Source organism: Panulirus ornatus, chromosome 19 (genome assembly GCF_036320965.1).
Source record: "Panulirus ornatus isolate Po-2019 chromosome 19, ASM3632096v1, whole genome shotgun sequence".
Lineage (NCBI taxonomy): Eukaryota > Metazoa > Arthropoda > Malacostraca > Decapoda > Palinuridae > Panulirus > Panulirus ornatus.
In genome coordinates this window covers 64,262,663-64,288,806 of record NC_092242.1, presented here as the reverse complement: position 1 = coordinate 64,288,806, position 26,144 = coordinate 64,262,663, and the positions used below count along the sequence as shown (strand labels likewise).

Sequence of the window (26,144 nt, the reverse complement as noted above, 5' to 3'; positions counted from 1 at the left end):
CGACGTAGCAAACACTGAGATAGATTATCAGTGTTACTTGAATGTCAATTTTTTTTTTTTTACTAGTTTCTCTCTTAATCTCATTTCCAGTGGAACTTTACTTGAATTACGGCCATTTAAACTTAATGCTACGTAATTTTCGCTTTGTGTGTCTTTATGTATAACTGTCTGTGATTGCCTTCATACATATTGGAATTTATCATTTTCTTCGTATTTTCTACATGCGTCTGAGTGTTTGTATGTGTATGTATATGTGTAGATATTCATCTATGTAAATCACAAGACGGTACCAGGTCAATCAAAACCTTCCCCAACAAAGATGGGCCATACACCGCCCCGGTCCTTGGCAACACACACACACACACACACACACCTCCAGCCTTAGTAACCTTGAGGGGTTGCACACGACGCCATACATCGTCCGCCTCGACCACACTGGTGAATGTTCAGGACCGACCAACCTTGACACTCGCTGCTGCTGCAGGGCTCCCACGTCCACCTCGCTACCAGCTGCATGGGTAAGAGCGACCCCACCTCGCCCGGTCCCTCCATCTATATCAGATGGGAGGATCTTGACAGTGAACTGGGGAGTCTAGCTGGCCAAAAAAAAAAAAGGGGAGCCTTCACTGGTACTCTTATAATTGAGGTTATAATTGTTATACAACAGTTGTTGTCGCATGGAACACTGTGTTCTGGTTTGGTAAGTCTCTCGTGAGGGATTAAAGTCTATGATGGTACATCTGTAGAGATGATTACCTTACATAATCTAGTTATTCTCCCCTAGATCCCATAACTTATACGAAAGACCTCAACCTCTTCCAGTTCAAGAAGCCTGAACTCCTAGAGGCAAAATATCATCGTCTGGGCAACAGTTCGTACATGTAAATGTGAGACAAAGTTCACAACACTGGACCCTTCAGATACAACTGACGAAGGAGGAGGAACACAGGTGTTGTTGGTCGAGTGGGGCGTCTCGTGCAAAGATATTTGCCGTCCGCCAGGAAGCAGAAGGTTGATGGTGGACTGAATATATATACATCATCAATACAATGAACCCAATATCCAAATATTTTTCCTGAGCGTCACGGATCTTACGTCGAACATGATCAAACACACTGGAACCCTTGTAGATATGTGTGTGTGTGTGTGTGTGTGTGTGTGTGTGTGTGTGTGTGTGTGTGTGTGATATATATATAGGTCGAGTCTGTACGTGTTCCTGCACATGTGAGTCTCGCCGTCCGAGCGTCCTTGCTACCTCACATTCCAGCGACCGTGTCTATGGGAGGGGAGGAACCCCACTTCAGCCGTCTGGGCCGGACTGCACCGCAGGTAAGCGGGGGCAGCCCCGGGCAGGAGCCGCTCCCTACTGACTGGGTCCTGTTCAAGGTCGGGGTAGAGGACCACGCCCCTGGTATCCTGGCGTCCTTGGGCAACTGGGGCAGCCGGAGGGAGCCGCCTTCCGTCCCTGGCTACTAGCTATGTACCCCAATTTGCCCAACGTACCGAATCCTCATTACCCAACACACTTGCTCCTATGTGCGTAGAAGCATCCGGGGCTTTGCTCCTTCGCAACGAACGCGGGTCCCGCCCTCTTTAACAAGGGAACTGTAGCCGTGAGAAGGTCGTTTCGGATAATGACCAATTCCTCCTGCTGCCACAGGGGCCATGTTATCAACGGGTTTTAACACGATAGATATTTGATGTGCTGGGAATCTTGGCTCTGTGTGTGTGTGTGTGTGTGTGTGTGTGTGTGTGTTTACGTAACGGAGCGGGTCTCGGGGCCTTAGCTTTGGTTCAAGGGCGGATGTGGAGCCGGGAATGTGGTTAGGGTGTTAATGGCTTTGGTGTAGTTGAATGGGATCATATTCTCTCTCTCTCTCTCTCTCTCTCTCTCTCTCTCTCTCTCTCTCTCTCTCTCTCTCTCTCTCTCTCTCTCTCTCTCTCTCTCTCTCTCTCTCTCCTATTTATCTCTCTTTATTCTCCGTCAGTCTGACCATTCGTCTATATTTTTGTCTTATCCACAAATTTGATAGCGAGGCTTATTTAGTGCTATATGTCTCTATCTTTTAATTAGATATATCTATCTATACTTTTACATGTGTCTGGCTGCATTAAATATGTACAATTTTCTGTAAATTCCATATTTGTCCATGGAACAATCTATCTGTCTGTTTTTCTATCTATTCACCCATCTATCGACACATTTACGTTTTTATTTACAACGTACACTTTGTTTCCCCAAGACACAGTCGGTAAAGCTTGGCATTTGTCGTATATCACAAAATGAATTATCTTTTTGAGAGAGAGAGAGAGAGAGAGAGAGAGAGAGAGAGAGAGAGAGAGAGAGAGAGAGAGAGAGAGAGAGAGGGGGGGGGGGGGAGGAGTTAGTAGAGACTTCGAAATGCGCAGTTCCTGGAGAGTGCGCAGTGAACAGGTTGGCTCGACTGGTTGCTGCGCAGTCTATCCTATTTGTCATCTCCTCTACTGGGACAAAAGACAGCTTTAAGATAGAAAACCTAAAAACATCTATTTCTATAACGTGTTGGACTGATGGTAAACTGTAGAGTGCAACATGGTCCAGAAAACGTAGTTGGAGGCTTAAGACCTCCACAATGAGCGAATTGTGGAGGTCCCCAAGGCACGTCTAGAGAGGCCAAAACTCTTTGAAGGTTAGGTTAGGTTAGGTTAGGTTAAGTTGAGGTTATGCTTAGGGTTAGTTTAGGGTAGGTCAGGTTAGGTTAGGTTAGGTTAGACTAGGTTACGTTAGCTTAGGTTAGACTAGGTTAGGTTAGGTTAGGTTAGGTTAGGTTTAGGTTGGAAGGTTTGGGTGTGAATAAGTTCAGGTTATCTTGGGTTATGTCTTAGTGAGGTTAGATTAATTTAGGTTACGTTAAGGTAAGTTATCTTGCTGGATTAGGGTGGTTATGCTACGCTGGGTTTGCTTGAAGTTAGGTAGTTGAGGTTAGGTTATACTAAGATATTGTAGGTTGAGTTTAAGCTGAGTTGGGTAGGTTAGATTAGAACACCTGCATTTAGGTTAGGTCGGATTAAGATTAGGTTACTTGCTTTAGGTATCTACTGAACCTGATTTTAGGAGGACTCGTCTCAGGGGAGTTTGCATAGGTGGTGGTTTGAGACGGAGGAGAAGTTGCTTGGGGCGATATGGGGAGAAACCACATCTCATCTCCCTTGATAAAGAAGAGGGAGTAGAGAAAGTCATTGCATGAGACCCGTTGCCTTATGTACACACGTTACCGCTTCCCAACACAGTAAGGCGAGCTATGCACATGATGGACTCGATCTTTTTGGATTCCACGCTGGTACGCTTCTCCTCCGGCCCTCCATCGACCAGATAGAGTCAGAAGAACAACCAGAAATTAGATCTAGAAGTCCAAAATCCGAGGAGGTTTCTAAGTTCGACCAGAACTGGACGAAATATCCTGTTGCTTTCTCCCATGGCACATGACGGCCTTGCACTCGTAAGCTGAATAAAGATTACGAAAGGAACCCCTCCCTCCACCCACTACACACACTCTCCTTTCCACCGAGAAGAGAATTTAAGAGCTTCGGTCCCTTAAGTCTTATCTTACATTAGTGCCCACGTAAATTTAAGGTGATAAGAGGAAAAAAAAAAGGTCTTTCACCTCAACATTAAATAGTTTTTCTTATCACCTCGTATATGAATAGATCTGTGTCGTGGTTTAAAAGTCCTCTAAGGAACAGGTCGTGTTGTTTGCACTGCTCACGTGAGCAGCGGACACGATTCGTGTGGTTAGTCACACCAACAATCTCTCCCAAAGTCTTGCCGGTCAGAGATCATGTTATGTGTAAAACGCTTATTTTCATTACCTCAGTTTCCAGTCGTGTCTCTCTCAGCAATCATGAGTGTATCTGAGTGAGGCGGGGGTGTGAAGGCTGGACGATTGGTACTCAGTCATCAGTGTCTTAAATATGGAAGTTGCATCTCACTGGGGGGTGTGACGGGTCTTGTATTACGACGAATCGGTGTCTGCGAAGTTGGAGAATTTGGGTTGATGTCCAGAGCACAGGCGAGAAAATATAACTCTTACATGTCTAAGGGACGTAGTTTCGGATTGGGGATGTGTAGGGGGAGTTAACTCAGGCAAGTGGTGTGTATGCCTTATGGGGCAGTGGCATATTCTTTCCTAATATGTATTGCCGCTTATACTGAGCGGGAGCGAGGTCGTGGATGGCTGAAGCCAACCAGGATGTGTTGTATAAGGTCCGTGTGCCGTGTAGTAGCGGAGTACAGGGTCTGAAGCCGTGTTGTGGGGGGGGGGGGGGGGGTGAGAGTGTTGAAGGCGTGGGTATGATTAATTCATGGCTTGGTTAGCGAGGAAGGTTTGTCGCGTATGATCCAGCCCAGTCAAACCATGAAGTGTGGGGTACTTAACCTGCATATCGTCCTGCTCGTGGTGGTGCTCCTCCTCCTCCTCCTCCTCCTCCTCGTCCTCCCTGCATCATCCACTTTCCCTTGTTTCGTCACAGACCTTCACCCCTTTGCGTCCGCCTCCCTCGTGTTCATCTGGTTCCCATGTTAGTCATATCCACCTCCGATCGTCGTACAATAGAATATTTTTTTATTATCATTCTTATTGCCAGAGACTTTGCTCTCGGCGTTCTTGTTGTTCTCCCACCCTCCACCCCGTCTCTCTCTCTCTCTCTCTCTCTCTCTCTCTCTCTCTCTCTCTCTCTCTCCCACATGACCTTGTAGCGGTACCCCGTCCGTTGTGGGCCGGCCAACGGGCGGGCGTCCAGCCTAGCGGGTGAGAGGTCGCGCACGCACCCAACCTACCCTACCCTACCCACCCACTAGCCCACTCAAACCCACCTCCTCAGCTACCCACCCAGGCAGACTTGGGCCGCTCCGCCGCCGCGCCCATGGCAGTGAATCTCTTAACTCATGATCAGCCAGAGGGCGCCTCGTGGCTGGCCCGGATGCCTTAATGTGGAGGTGGTGGTAATTGTGGTGGTGGTGGTGGTAATTGTGGTGGTGATGGTGGTAATTATGGTGGTGGTGGTCGGCCTATATTAGCCTTGGTGGTAGATTAGGCCTTACGTCACGCAAATGGTAATCTCGGAAATCAATTCTCTTATCAAATGGCAGTTTCTCGTGGCCCTTGACCCTTGACCTGCATGATCTAATGGCCAAAGCAACATGTCGTCATTATGGTATAAATATAGAAATACCACCTTGACAAACCGTAGTGTCATAGGTGATAATAAGGCGTCATGCATGCATATCTGTAATGAGTGTTCGTTATGTGTGAGGGTGTTCGTTATGTGTGAGGGTGTTCGTTATGTGTGAGGGTGTTCGTTATGTGTGAGGCTGTTCGTTATGTGTGAGACTGTTCGTTATGTGTGAGGCTGTTCGTTATGTGTGAGGGTGTTCGTTATGTGTGAGGGTGTTCGTTATGTGTGAGGGTGTTCGTAATGTGTGAGGGTGTTCGTTATGTGTGAGGCTGTTCGTTATGTGTGAGGGTGTTCGTTATGTGTGAGGGTGTTCGTTATGTGTGAGGCTGTTCGTTATGTGTGAGACTGTTCGTTATGTGTGAGGGTGTTCGTTATGTGTGAGGCTGTTCGTTATGTGTGAGACTGTTCGTTATGTGTGAGACTGTTCGTTATGTGTGAGACTGTTCGTTGTGTGTGAGGGTGTTCGTTATGTGTGAGGCTGTTCGTTATATGTGAGGCTGTTCGTTATGTATCAACCTGTTCGTTATACGTGAGGCTGTTCGTTGTGCGTGAGTGTAACTCGTTGCGCGTGACGTAGTTTTTCATGAGTGGTCGAATTCGTTATACGTGATTAAATCGTTGTACGTGATGCAGTTGGATCTCTCTCGTGGTGCGGGGAAGATGACGTCATTCCTGTGTAACTCGACAGTACAGTGTAGATCAAGGGATGGCCAGACCCGCCGCCCTCGGGCCACATTCGTCCTGCTGAGTAATTTCCTCTGGCCCATGGCCCGGTCCTTGGCATTATCATCATATAAAGTCTTGGGTCTTGAATAGCTGTAATCTAAGAGGATGGGCATTTACGTCAAGACATTACAAACCAATTTTCAGTTTTCTTTTTGTTTTTTTTACGTTTTCCTCCGTTCATAAACAAACTGGTATTAATGTAGCAACATAGCAGTAGTTTGTATCGAGTGAATTTTACTCTCTACAGGAGGAGTACCAGTCCTAATCATGTTATGTATGCCACACTATACACACACACACACACACACACACACACACACACACACACACACATTCAGGCGTCTTTCATGGTCCCTTTCCTTGAAGGCTAGTCACTTCGGAAACACCCCCCCTTGGCCCGTGACTCCTCCTGTGACTATCTCCCATCTCTTATCTATCCATCTGGCCAACGTTATATGTTATGTAACACTTCCACGTACGTGTCTCCTGTGCAATGATTGACGTCGTTAATATGCACTTTGTGATGTTTGCCCCTTCATGAGGCCTAGCGTCACGATAGTAAGGTCAGCATACAGTGCGCAGGACTGATGTGTCTCACTGCCACGACAGTATAGTGGGAAAACGGGAAATAATAGAGCCTTTTTCACCCCCAACAGATGAGATAGAGAAGCGACAAGCGGTAGACGCGGCCAACAAAGTGGTGTGTTACTACACCAACTGGTCCGTCTACCGGAAAGGTCTGGCAAAGTACACACCGCAGAATATCAACCCGTACCTCTGCACCCATCTCGTCTACGCCTTCGGCGGCCTCACCGACGAGTTCGAGATCAAACCCTTCGACTCTTACCAGGATATTGAGCAAGGTAAGGTTCGAAGTCCTGAGCTCGACTGTCCCCAGTTGATGGTCTATGAGTACATTTCTAATTTCTTAAGACATCGCGTCAGTGAATATGTTTGCTAGAGAGAATGTTAGACCAATATGTCCCGAGGTGTATTGATAACCATGTTTTAATTCCCCACCCACCTCCTCCTGTACGTCGGCGATTACAGGCGGATACGCCAAGTTCAACGGTCTGAAGCAGTATAACAAGGGACTGAAGACCCTGCTGGCCATCGGTGGCTGGAACGAGGGGTCGGGCCGCTTCAGCGAGCTGGTCTCCCTGCCCGAGTATCGCAAGACCTTCATCATCTCGGCCATCAAGCACCTCCGACGCTACAACTTCGATGGTCTCGACCTGGACTGGGAATACCCCGCCTCCCGCGATGGCTCCGCCCCGGAAGACAGGGAGAACTACGCCACCCTCGTGAGGGTAAGTACACAAGTCTTTTATAAACCACCGTATCAAAAGACCCACCAGAAGTGGGCGACATCTCTGCAAATGGTTGTTAGAAGTCGCTTTGTTGTGTTAGAGCCCAAAAGGAGTGTGAGGTTAGATGAGCAGAAGAGCTTGGGGGATGGTGCCTGTGGGCTGCTGTCGAACCCTGGGCCTCGAGTCTGTCTCGAGAGTCCCAGTGTTTACTGACAATATCGAGAGCAGAAACACCTGAGGCGGATTACGTTGCAGGGGATTATTATTTTTTCTTCCCATGACGGAAACATTATCTTACCAGAGTGTCCTGGGCGACCCCACCGTTCCCCCGCTCTCGTTATAAGACGAATACAGTCCTCCATGTAGTGACAAAGAGAGACTCACAAAGGCAGTGAGGTTGACCCTGAAGGAATGACGGTAGGAGACACACCCACTTGGCCTGGGGTGGGGGTGTGTGTGTGGGGGGGACACGGGTTGGGGACATCCCTGGGAACACTCACAGTGATGACTGGGGACATGCAAAGAGAAGATTAAAATCCTCATTGTCTGCTCCTGGGATATAACACAATACAGCTTCGGGATATTTTTATTCCCAGACTCGGAGTCTTGCATTCATTCACCAACGTAATATATGTGTCCAAAGTATACGTATATCGAATAATACACGTAAAGAACCGATATTACGTTAAAATACAGGGAACGACTGTGTCACAAACTCATCATAAGCAGTTGGGAATGGCCGAAGGCGACTTAGCACGCCATCTGGTGAAGATTACAAGGTTGAAGCACTACAATGGGCCCAGTGATGCCCCCTCAGGGTCCGCCAGGGTGGTCCTCCAGCGACCATGAACAGGTACACATGACTGACGTATTTACAAACATACATTACTGACATATATGCCAATGTACGTACATTGAGACACGTACATGATCAAGGAGGTACACAAAAGACGTGCTTTTTGGTTTGGTACACACACGTTGGTACACAGTGGTCCACTTAGATCCACAGTGGTACACTTAGATACAAAGTGGTCCACTTAGATACACAGTGGTCCATTTACATACACAGTGGTACACTTAAATACAGAGTGGTTCACTTAGATACACATTTGCCCGCCTAAACCCACTGTGGGTCAACTGAGACACACGCACACAAGGGTCCACTCAGAGCAGAGCACACACACACACAGAGAGAGAGAGAGAGAGAGAGAGAGAGAGAGAGAGAGAGAGAGAGAGAGAGAGAGAGAGAGAGAGAGAGAGAGAGAGACCTGCCTGGGTGAGAGGTAGGAGAATGCTGGGGAGGGAGAGTGGCTCTTACTGACATTTCTATTATTGTAAGACCACTCGCCTCGTCCCTTCTCTGGAGCTGCTACGATTACCTCTCTCTCTCTCTCTCTCTCTCTCTCTCTCTCTCTCTCTCTCTCTCTCTCTCTCTCTCATACATCTGTTTCCCTTAACCCCTTGAGCGCCGACGGTTAGACCATTAGGTATGTTTAGCCTGGCCTTCATCCTGAGCTTTAAGGGTCAGGATGAAGGCAGTCCTTCCCCCTCCGTATGTACGGGCAGAACACCCTCCCCTCCCTCACTGTACGGGCAGGAGAATCTCCCCTCCCTCACTGTACGGGCAGGGGAATCTCCCCTCCCTCAGTGTACGGGTAGGAGAACCTCCTCTCCCTCACTGTGCGGGCAGGAAAGCCTCCCCTCCCTCACTGTGCGGGCAGGAAAGCCTCCTCTCCCTCATTGTACGGGCAGGAGAACCTCCCCTCCATCACTGTACGGGCAGGTACAGATGGCCAGGACCAGACGACCACCATGCCGGAGATGACCCAGGTATCCCCGTCATTTCCTCTCCTGTCTCACCTTTCAGGTCGTCCCGTCCTCGGGCATCTGTCCCACAAGGTGAGCCTCCGTCGCTGTTTGTGTGGCTCTCTCGTCCACTACGCCCACCACCACCACCACCACCGCCACCTCCATAAAATCTGGACGATATTCATTTCGTCCTTGATGGCCATGTCGTCCGGCTTCCTCGTCCCCATCACCTTCAACTGGATTAATTCTTTCGACCGGGACGATCTGTGTTCGTCCCCCGGGGGTTCCCCCCGTCTCAACTCATGAGATCATTTTCCTTTCCGTTCGCTGGGGCGAGATTCTTACCAGGTCATCGGAGCCACGAACAGAACTAACGATCAGGGTTTTTTTTAATGACTTCGCTCCTGAAAAATAGCCATTGTTCCCTGAAAAGAAAAAAAAAGATACACAAAAAAATCTGTATATACAGGATATATGTAATTGCTGACTTCGATCTTTATGTCATCGAAGCATTTATTTATATAACTGACATTTTGGTGTATTATTTTTTATTATTGTAGGAAGTTTTCGTGGCAAATGTCAACTGGATCTTTTTTTTTTTTCTTACCCCTGATTCATAGGTCGTCACTGAACATTATTAGAGATCAGAATTTTATCCAGTGAGACGTAATTTGAACCGTCTACGACTGTGCAGGAAACGGGTGCCATGTTGCAATAACTGTGTCAATAACCGGCGTTATAGAAATCACAACACAAAAGGTCAGCCAGAAGGGAAAGTGTCCCGCTGCTCTGAGCCACGTACGTGCGTGTTAGAGACCGCGAAAGAAATTTCGTTTCCCTTGCACACTGTTGTGTTTTTGGAGGTCCCTTGAGCCGCTGGCTTCCGTCGTGAGTCTTTGAGGGGTAAAAGGAAGGGTTTGTAGGAGGGAGGGAAGGAGGTGCAGGTTAAGATGGAGAGCCGGGGTGCTGGATGGGTAAATGGGATTGGTTCGTGAAGGTTTAGGTTAAGAGGGATCTCTTCCTGTGGCTGATTCGGTCGTTTAGCACGACGGTACGACCCCTCGATCGAGCACGACGGTACTACATTTAGGTAAGATTGTCAGGCTCTTTGACTTGACCTATAAGGATCGGATCAGAGGCCACGCTCGCTTACCCAAGGGTCACACCATCGTGCTCAAGGGTCGCACCATCGTGCTCAAGGGTCGCATCGTCGTGCTCAAGGGTCGTACCGTCGTGCGCAAGGGTCGCACCATCGTGCTCGGGTCGTACCGTCGTGCTGAAGGGTCGTACCGTCGTGCTGAAGGGTCGAACCCTCGTACTGAAGGAGTTACCAACCAAGTTCCTCACAAGACTTACAAAGATCATGAGAGTCAGGCTTTCCTGCACACCAACAGTTTATACATTCGGCCTTGCCACATGTGGCAACAACGGCGAGGCAACAGTATGGCCACAACGGCGACGCTACAGTACGGCCACAACGGCGACGCTACAGTACGGCTACAATAGCGACGCTACAATACGGCGACAACGGCGACGCTACAATATGGCCACAACGGCGACGCTACAGTACGGCCACAACGGCGACGCTGCAGTACGGCCACAACGGCGACGCTACAGTACGGCCACAGCTGCAGGTGGCAGATACGATGCGTCGAGTGAGGTGGAGTTCGTGGAGTTGAAAGACTTGAGAGAAAAAATTTAAGACGTTGATGAACGTGTTCCGGAGGGCTGCCAAGCGATAGGTGTACGTGGGAATACATGAGAGAACCAGATAACGCAAGACCTGGTGGTCTAGGTCGAGGTTATCTGCTGGAGGAGAGTACATGGGAAGGACAGATAACGCACGCAAGACCTGGTGGTCTAGGTCGAGGTTATCTGCTGGAGGAGAGTACATGGGAAGGACAGATAACGCAAGACCTGGTGGTCTAGGACGAGGTCATCTGCTGGAGAACAGTTATGATATCTTTCATTCCTTCTCTAGATAGATTGAGATAGGATCGTGAGGCAAAAATCACCGTATGTAATTACATATTTGTAATTGATTACTTTCCCAGTATGATGGGGGAGGTTCTGCTTCACCCGTGCGTGTGTGTGTGTGTTTTCGGTCGTGATTATGTGTGTGTGTGGGAGGGTTGGGAAGGTACCTGTGAACACGGAGTTCCAACACTTCTTCTGGCACCAGTTCACCTTCAGATCCCAAGGCCGACTCACCACTGACTCTTCTTTAACCCAAGACCCTCCGTCAGGTGCAACCTCCTCCACACCTGCAGTGTCTGTATGCGCATCACTTCCAGTTTTATCTGTTGGTTTCTCTGTGCGTCTTTCATTACGTATCGACCTGTCTATTCCCTTATCTATCCTATCGTTTATCAGTCTATCTAGATGGCTGGATAGGACCCAGGCTGAGGTGCACGGGAGATTGTGGATAAATTTCGAGCAGATTTTTATGATATTCGTGAGTCCTGCAAGACGGTACGGGTTCCTGTCCCTCAAAGAGGTGTCGGTGATGAGAGAGAGAGAGAGAGAGAGAGAGAGAGATTGATACAATTGAAGTTAGTGAATGAATACATAGATTCATCAAACGAAATTTGGGTGTAACAAATATTGTTGTAGAGTGTTAGAAATCGACTCTGAATTTTTCTGATTTAGAACAACAGGGAGCCATCAGCTTTACTATCCTCTCATCACGCACATAGATCGCGAAGTTAGGATCCTCCAGCAGAGACCCTTGTCACAGACCATCAGGTCCTCTGTTATCTGGCCTACCTCTTTACCGTTCTTCAGTAGAAAACGTTGTTTTAGACCATCAGGTCTTCTGTTACCTGGCTGACCCATGTACTATCCTTCAGCAGAAACCCTCATTACAGACCATCAGGTCTTCTGCTACCGTGGCTGACCCATGTACTGTCCTTCAGCAGAAACCCTCATTATAGACCATCAGGTCTTCTGCTACCTGGCTGCGTCATGTACCTCCCACGTCCGTCACCGTTGTAGTCGTCTGTACCTCGTAGCTGCGTTGAGGGTGGGGGAGGTGGACGATCTTGCATCCCCTCCTGCACAGGATGCAGACTGGTGCCGTGACGGACGTGCTGCAGGAAGCTTGGGGAGAGGAAGGGCGTAGCTCCGGGCAGCAGCAGCAGCGGCAGCATTAGCGGAGGCTGTGGCATTGACGTTCCTCCGTCTCAGGTGAAGACGACACGGAAGTTGCGAGGAGTCGGCGTCATCCCCAAGCCTGGGTGACCTTCAGGTCCTCCCCCTCCGGCAAGGGGCGAGGTCAGGGACTGCCAGGGTCAGGTCTGTCTTGTGGGAGTCACGTCCTCTAACTCCTCCTCCTCCTCCTCCAACTCTTTCTTTAACTCCTCCTTCTCCTCCTCCAACTCCTCCTCCTAAAACTCCTCCTCCTCCTCCAACTCTTTCTTTAACTCCTCCTTCTCCTCCTCCAACTCCTCCTCCTAAAACTCCTCCTCCTCATCCAACTCTTTCTTTAACTCCTCCTTCTCCTTCTCCTACTCCTCCTCCTAAAACTCCTTCTCCTAAAACTCCTTCTTTAACTCCTCCTCCTCCTCCTCCTCCTCCTGGTGATCCCTCCACTAACTCCCCCTCCACTCCCTCCCCCTTCCGGTCACGATTCGCCTCCCTCACACCTAGAGACCTAGGAGTGTACGAGAGGCCTCCAAGATGCTTCCAGTCGCCTCCAAGTAAATAGACTCCAGAAGCCTCCAAGACGTCTTCCTCCACGGCCAAGAATCATCCACAGGAGGCGCCCCCCCCCCCCCCCCCCAGTCCTCCAGGGCTAACCCTGCTCATGTTGACAGAAACAAACACATGTGTTTGTTCCCGAAGCTTCTTTTGTTACTGAAGAGAATAAAAAATGAACAAAAACAACAACAAAAAAACTCTCCTAACTGTACTTTAATGAGCTTGGCTGACGAGGAAAAAAGTGTGAGTTGGAGACTGACTTCATAAGAGTGGGTTTTTATAGTTTCACAAAGGCTTTTAGGGATAACTTATATGTTCTTTTTCATCTATCATTTTGACCATTAGCATGACGGTGGACGGGAGGGAACCAAGAGGTCACGTGATGCGTCGCAGTTGCCCAATCATGACCTGCCATGAGGTCATCATATACCCTTACGACACCACATAACGCCATGCAGTGACAGACGAGGGGGTCATGCGGTATTAGATTACGACCATATAAAACCATGACGTCATGTACGGTCATACAGAGTCAGATCGGGATCAGGGAAGGTCATGACGTCATGCGGTATTAGATTACGACCATACGAGACCATGACGTCATGTACGGTCATGCAGAGTCAGATCGGGATCAGGGAAGGTCATGACGTCATGCAGTTTCAGACCTTGATGATTAGTGAATGTCATTGCGTCACACTAGGTCATCTACCGGCAGAATATGGCAGCACAGGAGACCACCACATCACAGGAGGTCATGCGCTACTACTAGTCCATGACCTAACAGAGAATGAGGTCACATGAGATGACCCCCTAGCAGCAGGCCATGACGTCATATGCCATCCAGTAGCAGGCCGTCATGCAATCTTAGGTCACGACGTTCATGGGGTCACCAAACAGAGGTCACAGCTCATTATGCTCACTAGAAATAGGTCACAGCTAACTTAACAGTCACCAGAAAAGGTCACAATACACATAAGGTCACCAGAAATAGGTCACAACTTAGTAAGGTCACCAGAAATAGGTCACAACTTAGTAAGGTCACCAGAAATAGGTTACAGCGTAACAAGCAGTCACTGACGTCACGGTAGGTCACGGGGCAGTTCACGAGAACCGCACCTGTATATAAGGTCGTGTCAGGAGAGGTCGTGACCTTAGCTTAAGGGCGTGGAGGCAAGGGAGGCGAGTCATAGGACCACACAGAAGGTCGTGATGTCAAGGGAACGGGGTCGTCATGACCCGTACCTGGGTCAGGAAAGGTCACGACCTCCTTCTGGAAGGGTTACCCAAGAAGGGGAGGCTGATGACGTCACGATACACACCATCTGAGTCCAATGACGACACGGCTTACACCAGTTTGAGACTATGACGTCACTATACACCGGATGAGGCCCGATGACGTCACGGTATATATATATATACACACACACACACACACACACACACACATACAAGGTCAAGCTACCGTAAGAGAGTTAACAGCGCCACGTGAACTTCACGTGGCGCTCAGGGGCCTCGTATGAGCACGTGCATCCCCTCACCTGAGGCACGTGCACGTGTAGCGCTGGCGGGTGTCCGACACCTTAACGTGAGCTGGTCACATCACGATATTTCCACTGACATCAAACTTATGAAGTCGCCCAACCCTCGTTGAACCTCGTTGTTCCTCCCACGCCGCCGAAGTCTATTGTTGTCACCCACGTGAGCACTCACCTGGGGGATGGCGTCAGGTGGACCTGGGGCATGGCGTCAGGTGGACCTGGGGGATGGCGTCAGGTGGACCTGGGGGATGGCGTCAGGAGGACCTGGGGGATGGCGTCAGGACGCACCTGGGGGATGGCGTCAGGAGGACCTGGGGATGGCGTCAGGAGGACCTGGGGGATGGCGTCAAGAGGACCTGGGGGATGGCGTCAGGAGGACCTGGGGGATGGCGTCAGGACGCACCTGGGGGATGGCGTCAGGACGAAGATTTCTTTGTCTTTTGCGGCATAGAAATCAAGGTAGAGTCGTGGGTCTTGTGGCCATCCAAGTCTGTAGACGCTGGGGAACAACTGGGTCTTTAAAGGTTCGTGAGCAAGAATGGAAGTCTCATCAAGTTATGAGGCAAGTTATGAGGCAAGTTATGAGGCAGGTTATGAGGCAAGTCATGAGGCAGGTTATGAGGCAGGTTATGAGGCAGGTTATGAGGCAGGTTATGAGGCAAGTTATGAGGCAAGTTATGAGGGACAGGTTTAAACTGCCCCTTTTTTTATATATATAACATAAGTTAGGCCAAATCCGAACTAGATTTACGGGTCTCACACCATCCAGTTCTCTTGAGTTTGCACTACAGACGCGTCAAGCTTTGGTCAAGGGTTTGGTTGAGGGTTAGAATGTGAGGCTGAACGATAGACGGACAGATGGGCGGACGGACGGGCGAACGGACGGACAGACGGACGGACGGACGAGCGAACGGACGGCCAGACGGACGGATGGACGGACATAGCCTGTGTGAGAATCCGCCATGCCACGCCTGCGACACATAATCCACATCCGTACAAACTATCTCACTAAATCGTCCACAGTGAAGGCAGTAAAGACGAGACAACATCCTTGCCTAGAGAATTCTCTTGGACGAAACGGAGTTACGGGTTCCCCAGTGGACGATGGCGGGAGTTCGGTCTGCTGGAGAGCACCAGATGGAGGACCTGCTGGTCCTTGTTACCCTCCACATGGAGTGGTCCCGCTAGTAGAACCCCTCCACACGGCCGCTGCTGCCCGACAGGTCGGGACCACGGTAGCTATAGTGAGGGGGTCCCCATGGGAGACAGCAGTTCCGTGTGACACACAGCATCAGCGGTGGAGGCATGTGTGTGTGTGTGTGTGTGTGTGTGTGTGTGTGTGTGTGTGTGCGCCAGTCTGAAGGTTAGTGGGATCTGCTGCTCCTACTGTCCCGCTGCTATGTCTGCTGTCGCTACTCCTGCTGCTGTCCCCGTTAGTGTTGCTGTTCCTCCTCTTGCTCCTGCTGCTGCTGTTGTTGGTGATGATCCTTCTGCAGCAGTTCCTCCTTCCGCTGGTGCAGCAAGAGGCGATGCAGCCCAGCCTGGACCGCGACTGGACCCTCCTCGCCACACTCCCTGGCTACGACCCATCCTTGGCTCGAGTAACGGTGTGTCTCCCTTACTCTCCCTCCTCACCCCACGTGTCTTGCTCCCACACTCTCCATCCATCACGTATGTGTGTCGTGGCCTTTGCCCACACCCACAGCTCTGCCTCCCTTCACCTGCCACCAACGTGGCTGGCATGGGCAACGGGATGCAGTATACACCTTTCGTGGGAACTGCCTCCACACACACACACACACACACACACACACACACACACACACACACACAATGGTCCCCGTTCGAGGGAAAGGGTAAGGCAGGATCCCTGACCAAGTGTATCTCTCCCACGGATCCTGAGAGGCTCCGTAAGACACTCAGGTGGACATCAGAGCCTGATAACCCACATAGCAGTAACGAGGAAGTGAGAGCTCTGAATGCCAAGAGTACATCAGAACCTGATTGTCACCCGCCACGCTGCTTCCAAATGGTTTAAAAGTAACTTGCAGTGGAACTGTTGACTGGCTGGCTGCCTGCTGGCTAGATGGATGGCTAGATGGTTTCCTGGCTGGTTAGTTGGCTGCCTGGCTGGCTAGCTGGCTGGCTGGCTGGCTGGCTGGCTGGATAGCTAGTTAGCTGCATGGCTGGCTCGCTGGTTGGCTGGATGGCTGGCTGGCTGGCTGGCTGGCTGGCTGGAGCCGAGAGTGGCAGCAGCGAGAAACTGTCACGTCAGCTGGGGTGTGGCCTGGTATTCTGAAAGTTGGGAGTGGGGTGGGGTAGCCTGGGGTGGAGGTTGGTTGGGGGTGGCTGGCCAGATGGTGGGGAGATCTGGCATGTATTTACAGTCACATGTCTGCAGATGTGTGTATCCACGAGTGTTTCTCTTTACATTTACTGGTGAAATGTCACAAGGAACCTGCTGCAATGTTTGGCCTTCCTGTTCAGATTCAAGATGGACGATTCAGGCACATGTAATGGTGAGGCTCGAGACCTGACGCACTGCCTCAAGTCGTGGGACTCGAGGGGTTAAGTCGTCGTACTCAAGGGGTTAAGTCGTCGTACTCAAAGGGGTTAAGTCGTCGTACTCAAAGGGGTTAAGTCGTCGTACATAAGGGTTTAAGTCGTCGTACTCCAGGGGTTTAGTCGTACTTAAGGTGTTAAGTCGTCGTATTCAAGGGTTTAAGTCTCAAGGGTTTAAGTCGTCGTACTCAAGGGGTTAAGTCGTCGCACTCAAGGGGTTAAGTCTTTTCCACTTGAGGAGTTAAGTCGTCGGACTCAAGAGGTTAAGTCGTCGTTCTGGAGGTGGTACACGACCATTCTGACCAGCTTCACCCCAGACGGTGTCGCGTCCTTGTTGACATCCGTCGGTCGCCTGCACCAGACACGTTTAGCAATACATCAGAAGGATCATAATGTACCTCAGTCGGTGTGTGGACGCCAGCCAGCGACTGGCGCAGCAGGAGGAGGAGGAGGAGGAGGACCTGCTGCTGTGCACGCAACAAAATACACAAGTGACCCATCCTACTGAAATACGTTGCTCAGGATATGGAGTTTGGCAGTAGGATTCCTGTAAGCAACGTTCCCAGAACGTTTTCGGGAAACGTTATCATGAGGCTGTTGAACTGTATCTTGAACCCATGAGACGTTTGAGACAAGACACGTGGTATGTTCAACCTGTGATCCAGCTGTGTGGTGCATGTATGTATCTTCCTACGTGTCCTCCTGCTCTGGTTACGATCTCCTTTACTGAAACCTCAGTAATTACTTGTGTTCTCTTCTGTAACACACGGGTTACAGCAAGAGATTATCTCCTGTGTCAGGGGCTGCGTTACAGCCTGATTATCTCCGGCGAATGTGTCAGGAAATTACCAGATTATCTGAGGATTTCGTGTGTGAATGTTATTGTTTTCACGCAGTCATGGTAGGCTTTGACGCTGTGTGTAACATGATCTAATCATACCCTTGAGCACGACGGTATGACCCTTGAGCACTATGGTACGAACTTTGAGCACTTCGGTACGACCCTTCAGTACAACGGTACGACCCTTGAGTACGATGGTACGACCTTTGGGTATTATGGTCTGGCTTTTGATATGACCCCGAAGGTTCATGTTAAAGGCTAAAACATTATCATACCCAGGGTTAATAACGTTGTGCTCAAGGGTCGTACCGTCGTGCTCAAGGGTCATGCCCTAGTGCTCAAGGGTCGTACCGTTATGCTCTAGGATGGTCTGTCGTACTCAAGGGTCGTACGTACCTCTGTTCTCAGGCACTTAATGATGATAATCAGTCTATCAGTCATTATCGCTTGGTCACTGTGAACTAATTCCCCCGCTTCCCTGGGCGCAGAGCGAATCGTAATTCGTACCATCACTTCGGAGCTCCGGAGCTTTGAATTCCTGAGCGACGCTTGGCCCACCAGACACAGTTTGTATCAGTCCCTCCCGTTCATCGCCCAAGGGATGACTTTCACTGTCGTAACGGCACTGGTCCCCTCCCCCCCAACAGCCTTGCCTTGCGTTGCGTAGCGGAATTCACGTGTATACAGAGCGACGGCCACTGACTCTGGGTGTAGAGAGGTTCGTGAGACAGCGTTAGTGAACCAGAGTGAACACCACTGTTGCTTCACGCGGAAGGTTCACAAGTGTTTATCCTGCGTTGAGAATGGATTCTTGAGTTTGTCCCTTGACGTCAGTTAGCCATAATGCCATGTTGTACCCCTTCAGGACGACGGTACGGCCCTTGAGCACGACGGTACGGTCCTCGAACACGTTAGTACGATCCTTAGATGTGATGGCTGAGCCTTTGTCCTGAAGAGTCAAGGGTTAAGTCAAAGGCCGGGACACCACGCGAACACACAAGGGTTGTACCGTCGTGGTCAAAGGGGTTGTACCCTCATCCTTGAGAGGTTGTACCGTTGTGGTCAAATGGGTTAAACCCTCAACCTTGGAGAGGTTGTACCGTTGTGGTCAAATGGGTTGGACCCTCATCCTTGAGAAGTTGTACCGTCGTGTTCGGGCGGTCCAACGCATCGGACGGGTTAGCTTTCTCCCCATCATCAACACGACCAGGATGCCCATCTACGCCCAGACGGCATACCAGGCCAGGTTTCTCCCTCTGGCGGTCGTCCTGCTGCCCGCCAGCCGTGGGCTGGTGGGTCGTTCTGGTCGAGGGATGGGCTGGCTGGGTCGTCCTGCCGCCTCCGAGAGACGGGAGGGGTCGTGGTCACTAAGCCTGGAGGAAGAGGAGGAGGAGGAGGAGGAAGGGGAAGAAGAGGACCTCAGTCCTCCTCCAAATCTTGTCAACATGTAATCATCACCTCAACTTTCACCTCTCTCTCTCTCTCTCTCTCTCTCTCTCTCTCTCTCTCTCTCTCTCTCTCTCTCTCTCTCTCTCTCTCTCTTCCTTCGTCCGACGCCACTGGCCATCTTCCCACACTTGGGTTAACCTTTTACGCCGCTGCGGCGGCAATGTGGCGTCCGAGGAGCGTAGCGTTCATTAGTCCGGGTTTAATAGCGACTGGTGGTCTGCGACTCTGTGTTGCGACCAGTCATGAAGGAAAGGAAATGAGTTCTCCGTCACGGGCGGCAAATCATGGTTGGGGTCGCTAGAGTGACTGGCTCCCATCCTCTACGTTGCTGTATCATCGGCGACTCGTTTTTTAATATTCCATTTTCGATCATTTTTGGATTAAAAACAACAACAAATAAGGAAGTTCTAGTTTCGACACGGAGTTGTAAAAGTGTGAAGTTGGTGGGTGATGATGTGAGGCGCGAGGGAGTCTGGGGTGCTCAGCACATCCCTCCTCTCGTGGGTGCTGTGTGTGGGTCTGGTCTGTAGGGTTAGAGAGCCAGGTGTTTTAGGAGGACTTTTACCTGCTGGTAAACACGATGTTCAGTGTGTGTACAACGTGCTTCTCTCGTCCTCTTTATCTTATGTCGTTTGCTTAAACTATTTTCTTCTTACTCCTCCCCCTCCTCCTCCTCCTCCTCCTCCTCCTCCTCCTCCTTCTCTTCTTCTTCTTCTTCTTCTTCTTCTTCTTCGTCGTCGTCTCTTGGTGGTCAGGGTGGCTGGATACCCTGGAGGAGGGAATCTGCTTTCCAGGAGTATCAGTGGGGGATCTCTGGCTGGCTGGATGTGTGTGTGTGTGTGTGTGTGTGTGTGTGTGTGTGTGTGTGTGGTGCTTGTCAGTGGCTCATCGCCTGCCTGCCTGGCCTTCCCGTTAGCCGCTGGGAGTGTGCTGGGGGCGCTGTGTCGTCACCACCTAATACAGCTGTTGTTGTTTGCCCCAACACCACCACTGCCACTACCACAACCATTACTACCACTACTACCATTACTACCACCACTACCACCGCCACCTCGCTCCTCCCAGCGCTACATGCATAGATCTTTGACTGGTGGAATGTGGATTCTTTTCTAATCCCTTGAGCAGGTCGGTACGATCCTTGGGTACGATGGCCCGAACATCACGCCCTAAGGGCCGGAACGCCGTGGTCATGGGTCGTACCGTCGTGTTTTAGGGTCGTAATGACGTGTTCTAGGGTCGTACCGTCGTGTTCTAGTGTCGTACCGACGTGTTCCAGGGTTGCACCGACGTGTTCTAGGGTCGTACCGACGTGTTCCAGGGTCGCACCGACGTGTTCTAAGGTCGCATCGACGTGTTCTAGGGTCGTACCGACGTGTTCTAAGGTGGCACCGACGTGTTCTAGGGTCGTACCGACGTGTTCTAAGGTGGCACCGACGTGTTCTAGGGTCGTACCGACGTGTTCTAAGGTAGCACCGACATGTTCTGGGGTCGTAACGTCGTGCTAGCGTTAAAGGATTCATTCAGCACAGTTACCATCGCCCAGCGGGTTCCTGAATCGCATCCACCAAGATCCAACACGAGGGTCTAACACCACGTCCCCTCACCGGTCTAACACCACGTCCCCTCACCATTACCCAGTCTTCCCGTCGGTTCACCTCTCTCACTCGTCTCTGGCGACCCGTGAGGCTCCTCCATACCTCAAACTTCAAACCCACTCCGACGAACTCACTCACGTTCGAAGCCCGCTAGCGACCGGTGTAAACCACGAGACGCGACACATAAGTTCGAGCAGTGAATCGAAACAGATTCGTTTCCCTCGAAGGATCGAACGACAATATTTTGATTTCGTACCATGGTACTCAAGGGTCTTATTCTCCTGCTCGAAGGTCGTACCGCGGTGCTCGAGGGTCGTCCCGTCGTGCTGAAGGCTCGTGCGGCCCTCGTGCTGAAGGCTCGTGCGGCCCTCGTGCTCAAGAGCCCATACAAAATACAAAGGAATTCAAGCAGCAACAGAGACACGTGAGAATTTACAGGCCGCGTCTGGGGCTGGCCCAAGAAACAACAGGTAACGTGTGGCCAACACACACACACACACACACACGGCTACTTTCACCGTGTCCACCAGTGATTGAGTGAGTGGAACTCTTACTGGCCGCCTCCCAGCCCACCGCCGCCACTGGTGGTTGAGTAAATACCACTGCTAAGGAACTGGTGTAGCCACTTGAGAACGAAGATCAATACTGTAGTTCCGTAATACAGCCAAAGGGTAATATGTTTTACCACAATTATGTCAGTATTGAGAGAGGAAGATTCTGAGACAGAATCTAGTATTGAGGAGTATATAAACCGGTGCTCAGAGGGATATATTCATACTAGAGGAATATCGAAAAGCTTCAACTACAAATATTCACTCGCAGGTAAACGATGTAGGAATATTGATGGCGTGAATTGATATTCGTTGCTGTCAGACACTCAGGAGGTCGATCTAGGGTTGGTAGGGCCCTAGTGTTGGTGGTGGAGGGGCCCTTGTATTCTGTGGCTGGGGAGCTGTTGGCAAGTCCACCCACTCAGGCAGGGCTGTGACCCCCTGCAGGCGGACCTGAGGGCGGTGAGGGCTCTTTCAGGTCGCTTGGTAACTCCACCCAGTATGAGAAGTGTGTGTGTGTGTGTGTGTGTGTGTGTGTGTGTGTAATTTTCCTTCTGCCAAATACGGATCAAATCTAAATGACACTGGAATGCTGCGTCAAGTCTATTGCTGTTCCCTTACTAGCTTTCTCCGTTAATGGTCTCATGATCGTCATCATTATCTGCCGAAATTACTTTTTGTGTCTGTGAGAATCTGTCGGTCTCACGGGATGTCTGTATGTCTGAGTGTTTCTCTGGATGTCTGTGGCTTCCCTGATGGATCTGTCGGGCGAGGTCTCTTGTTTGTGTAAGTGCTTTTCTGATTGTGTGTTTGTGTGATTATCGTTTTGTCTGTCCTATTTTATTATGATTGTTTCTGTATGGCTTCCTCCCTGAGTGCCTCTGTGTTTGCCTGAGTGCCTCTGTGCTTGCCTGAGTGCCTCTGTGTTTGCCTGAGTGCCTCTGTGTTTGCCTGCGTGCCTCTGTATTTGCCTAAGTGCCTCTGTATTTGCCTGAGTGCCTCTGTATTTGCCTGAGTGCCTCTGAGTTTGCCTGAGTGCCTCTGTGTTTGCCTGCGTGCCTCTGTATTTGCCTAAGTGCCTCTGTGTTTGCCTGAGTGCCTCTGTGTTTGCCTGAGTGCCTCCGAGTTTGCCTGAGTGCCTCTGTGTTTGCCTGCGTGCCTCTGTATTTGCCTAAGTGCCTCTGTGTTTGCCTGAGTGCCTCTGTGTTTGCCTGAGTGCCTCCGAGTTTGCCTGAGTGCCTCTGTGTTTGCCTGCGTGCCTCTGTATTTGCCTAAGTGCCTCTGTGTTTGCCTGAGTGCCTCTGAGTTTGCCTGAGTGCTTGGTTACACTTGCATTTTTCCGAGTGTCTTTTAATGACTGTTTTCTAATGAGTGTTTGTTTGTGTCTGTTGAAGATGCATTTTTCCATTTGCTTGTGTGTGGTTCTGTTAAGCATTTGTTTGTATGCTTGCCCTTTCAGATCTGTTTCCCTGCTACCTTCGTTTGTGTCTGCTTCTGTGTCTACGTTTCTCTGTATACACATCCTTTACATAGAGAAGATGATCAAGTAACTCGTTTCCGCTGGATGTATGAATATAATTCTTGTGTAGATGGTCGTACGTAAATGTAGTGTTGTTGGTACGATCAGTGCACGAGCCAGAGAGAGAGAGAGAGAGAGAGAGAGAGAGAGAGAGAGAGAGAGAGCTCAGCGCCTGGCTCTACAGGCAAGAACTGCTAATAGGGACCTTGGGAAATCTTGAAGGAGTTACGTCTGCGAAAGCGTGTCACGAAAGTACTCGTAGTTAGACTCCCAGGTTGATGGTAAAGGAGTTTTAAAAGTAAGATACATTTGGAAAGGCCATGAAGAGAAATGCTTTTGGAATACTCCTCAGCAGACATGGCGAGCCCTGGGATACTTTTAAAGTAATCCATGGCGAAGTTTTAAGGTTTTAAAGCATAAAGAAAGTAACTGTTTAAGCATCTTAAAAATCGTGGTCCCATTTTCTATTTAATGTCTACGAGACCAAGAACCAAGAATCAGTTTCATGCAACAGCAGTGATCATCGCGGCCTCCCATACCCATTAGAGCCACTAAATGATTATTACTTAATTACAGGTATAACCACCAGTGTACTAATTGCTCCAGTGGAGAGGGGGACGTAGTGTAAGAGAGGCGTTTCTGGTACCGGACACGAATTTCTCTGCCAGGGAATGGTTGTTGAGACCTCCTCACGGTCTGTGTGTGCATGCGTGTGTGTGTGTGTGTGTGTGTGTGTGTGCATGCATGTGTGTGTGTGTGTGTGTGTGTGTGTGTGTGTGTTCCCCCTCCCTCTTCCCCCTTCCCCACACGTCAGCACCTCTGACATCAGTCGACTGGCGTGTATGCATATTTTTCCTGACGTCATCAACTGGCGTATATGTGTGTGTGTGTGTGTGTGTGTGTGTGTGTGTGTGTGTTCTGTACCTCCGAGACATCATTAACTTTCTACTGTGTCCCTCATGACTCTTCAGCAGCAGACCTTCCCTCCGCTCTCTACCATCAACTCTACCTACACCACTCCTGCCTTTTTTACCACCTTGAAAAAAAGAAGAATATACATGTTACTTGTCCAGTGGGAGTCGTGCAAGTGGTGGTTACGTAGTGTTGAGGTGGGGGGGGGATGGGGGCCGCCCTCGTCATCTCCAGCAAGTAGTGGGGTAGTGTGGTCTCCATGGCCCCGTTCGTCAGGCCGACGTAACACCAGTGGTGTTGATACGTATCATAATCAGTCGTCTTGAGATCATATGGCAACTGAGGCAATGGTCGTCCCTGTCACTCGTTCTTATAATCATGGGCCATCCAGGTGGACGACGAGAGCCGGTCTTTTAGGCTTTTAATCCCCAGAAACGAAGGTTACGAGATAGAAATATCCCTATTTTGTGGTTTTGTTTATGAGCCGTTCTTTTAAGCTTTTCATCGACAGAAACGAAGGTTACGAGATAGAAATATCCCTATTTTGTGGTTTTGTTTATGAGCCGTTCTTTTAAGCTTTTCATCGACAGAAACGAAGGTTACGAGATAGAATTATCCGTCTTTTGTGGCTTTGTTTATATATTTTTTGATGTATTGATGTTTAATGTTATGTATTTCCCCTGCTATAATTGCCAGTAAAATTAAGATAATATAGGGTGCTTCCATGTCTTGTGTGTTTGTTTCTCTTGTTGCTTTTTGTATGTTTTTGTCAGCGTTACTAGAGGAACAGGAGATCAATCCATTGGATCAGTCCAGTGTTGTTGTGTGGGTATGGAAGTGAGGACCTCTCGCCAGTCAGAGGCTGGGAGGTCGTCCCTCACCAGGACCTGTAACTACATGTTCACAAAACCTGTTGACAACTTGGTTAAATACATACTAGGAAGAAGGTTACAGTGGCTTCACGTACAGTGAAGGTTACAGTGGCTTTACGTACAGTGAAGGTTACAGTGGCTTCACGTACAGTGAAGGTTACGGTGGCTTCACGTACAGTGAAGGTTACAGTGGCTTCACGCACAGTGAAGGTTACAGTGGCTTCACGTACAGTGAAGGTTACAGTAGCTTCATGTACAGTGAAGGTTACAGTAGCTTCATGTACAGTGAAGGTTACGTACCGAGCCTAGCTCTTGTGTTCAGTCCACAACCTTGTGTATAACAGTGATCAAATCTTACGTGAAAAAGTGTAACGGTTAGCGTTCCTGACCGTGACGCATTCATGGGCCGCATAGGTTCGAATCCTGGTTACGACAGTCGATCCACAGTCAACCCAGCTGTTCATCCATCCCCAGGGGTTGGTCGATGAAATGGGGTACGTGGCTCAGGCTATGGTATATACATATTGGGTCCCCTGGTTCCTCGCTCTTCTCCACCTCCCTGAGTAACCTCAAGTTGTCCAGCGTGACACAGGAGGGTTATACAGTCAAAGGCTCACACATTGTCCCCTCTACGTAGTGACAGTCGTATCCTACTGCTGTCGTAACGTATATACTCACACCTCTCCTCCACCTGGTTACATCTGGCCGGACCCGTCCAAATGTAGGACAGAGTTACAGTAACAACACATACCCTCCCTCCCTCCCTCAGACTGTACGTAAGAAACCGTAATACCGTCAGGTGATATTATAGTCCAACACATGACTTTTCCCTCCAGCGGTGGTCAGTACCGTTGTTAACAACGAACAGTTGAGGAGGGTTTTTTTTTTAACGTATCTCTCTGTCTCCCTCGCTGTGTGGACGTCAGCGGCCCAGGGGGCGATACCGGAGCAGTGCAGGTGATTATGATGCCTGGCTGCTGTACCTGGGAGCCCTGTAGGTCAACTGGGACCAGAGGCTCATGGATAGAAAAAGTTGATGAGCGACTCGAGGTCTTGTGTGTGTGTGTGTGTGTGTGTGTTTAGGGAGGGAGAGAGGGAGGTTTACGTCCATGGGTCTTCGGCTCTTCACTCTAATTTCCATCATGTAGGAATTCGAATTTACATCCTCCTGGCTCAGTTTGCCACAACACTCTCCTGTTGGAGTGGTATACTTCCTCACCTCCTCCTGTCCGCCTGCCATGCCCATGTCCCTCAGACCCACCCTCAGGCGACGCTTGTACTGCCGTCAGAGCGACACTGGAGGTGTTGGCTGGGCAGACAATCCCGACATTCACTCCGGCGTCACAGTAGCGATCTAAGAAAGAATTTAAGTCTTCACGTCCAGTAGATTTTTTTTTTTCTAAGCCAGTGGGAACAGCACGTCGGGCCTGCGTGTCTGTGTGTGTGTGACAGACCACACGAGACGCAGGCCAGAGTCCCCAGTGCAACAAAAGGTCCCCTTCCACTTAGAAGATTGAAAAGCCCATCGTAAGTCTGTTAAGATCTCG

General features: G+C 49.9%; 1 protein-coding gene across 6 annotated transcripts in view; it reads left to right on the top strand.

Annotated features, from left to right (window-relative positions):
* The window catches only part of Cht6 (Chitinase 6), a 66,153-nt gene that overhangs the window by 16,453 nt on the left and 23,556 nt on the right, over nucleotides 1–26,144 (top strand). For all 6 annotated transcript variants that reach the window (XM_071674148.1, XM_071674144.1, XM_071674147.1 and 3 more), the window contains exons 3-4: nucleotides 6,597–6,803; nucleotides 6,991–7,250. In XM_071674148.1, the coding sequence (XP_071530249.1) occupies nucleotides 6,597–6,803; nucleotides 6,991–7,250 (467 nt within the window). The remainder of the gene's footprint in view (nucleotides 1–6,596; nucleotides 6,804–6,990; nucleotides 7,251–26,144) is intronic.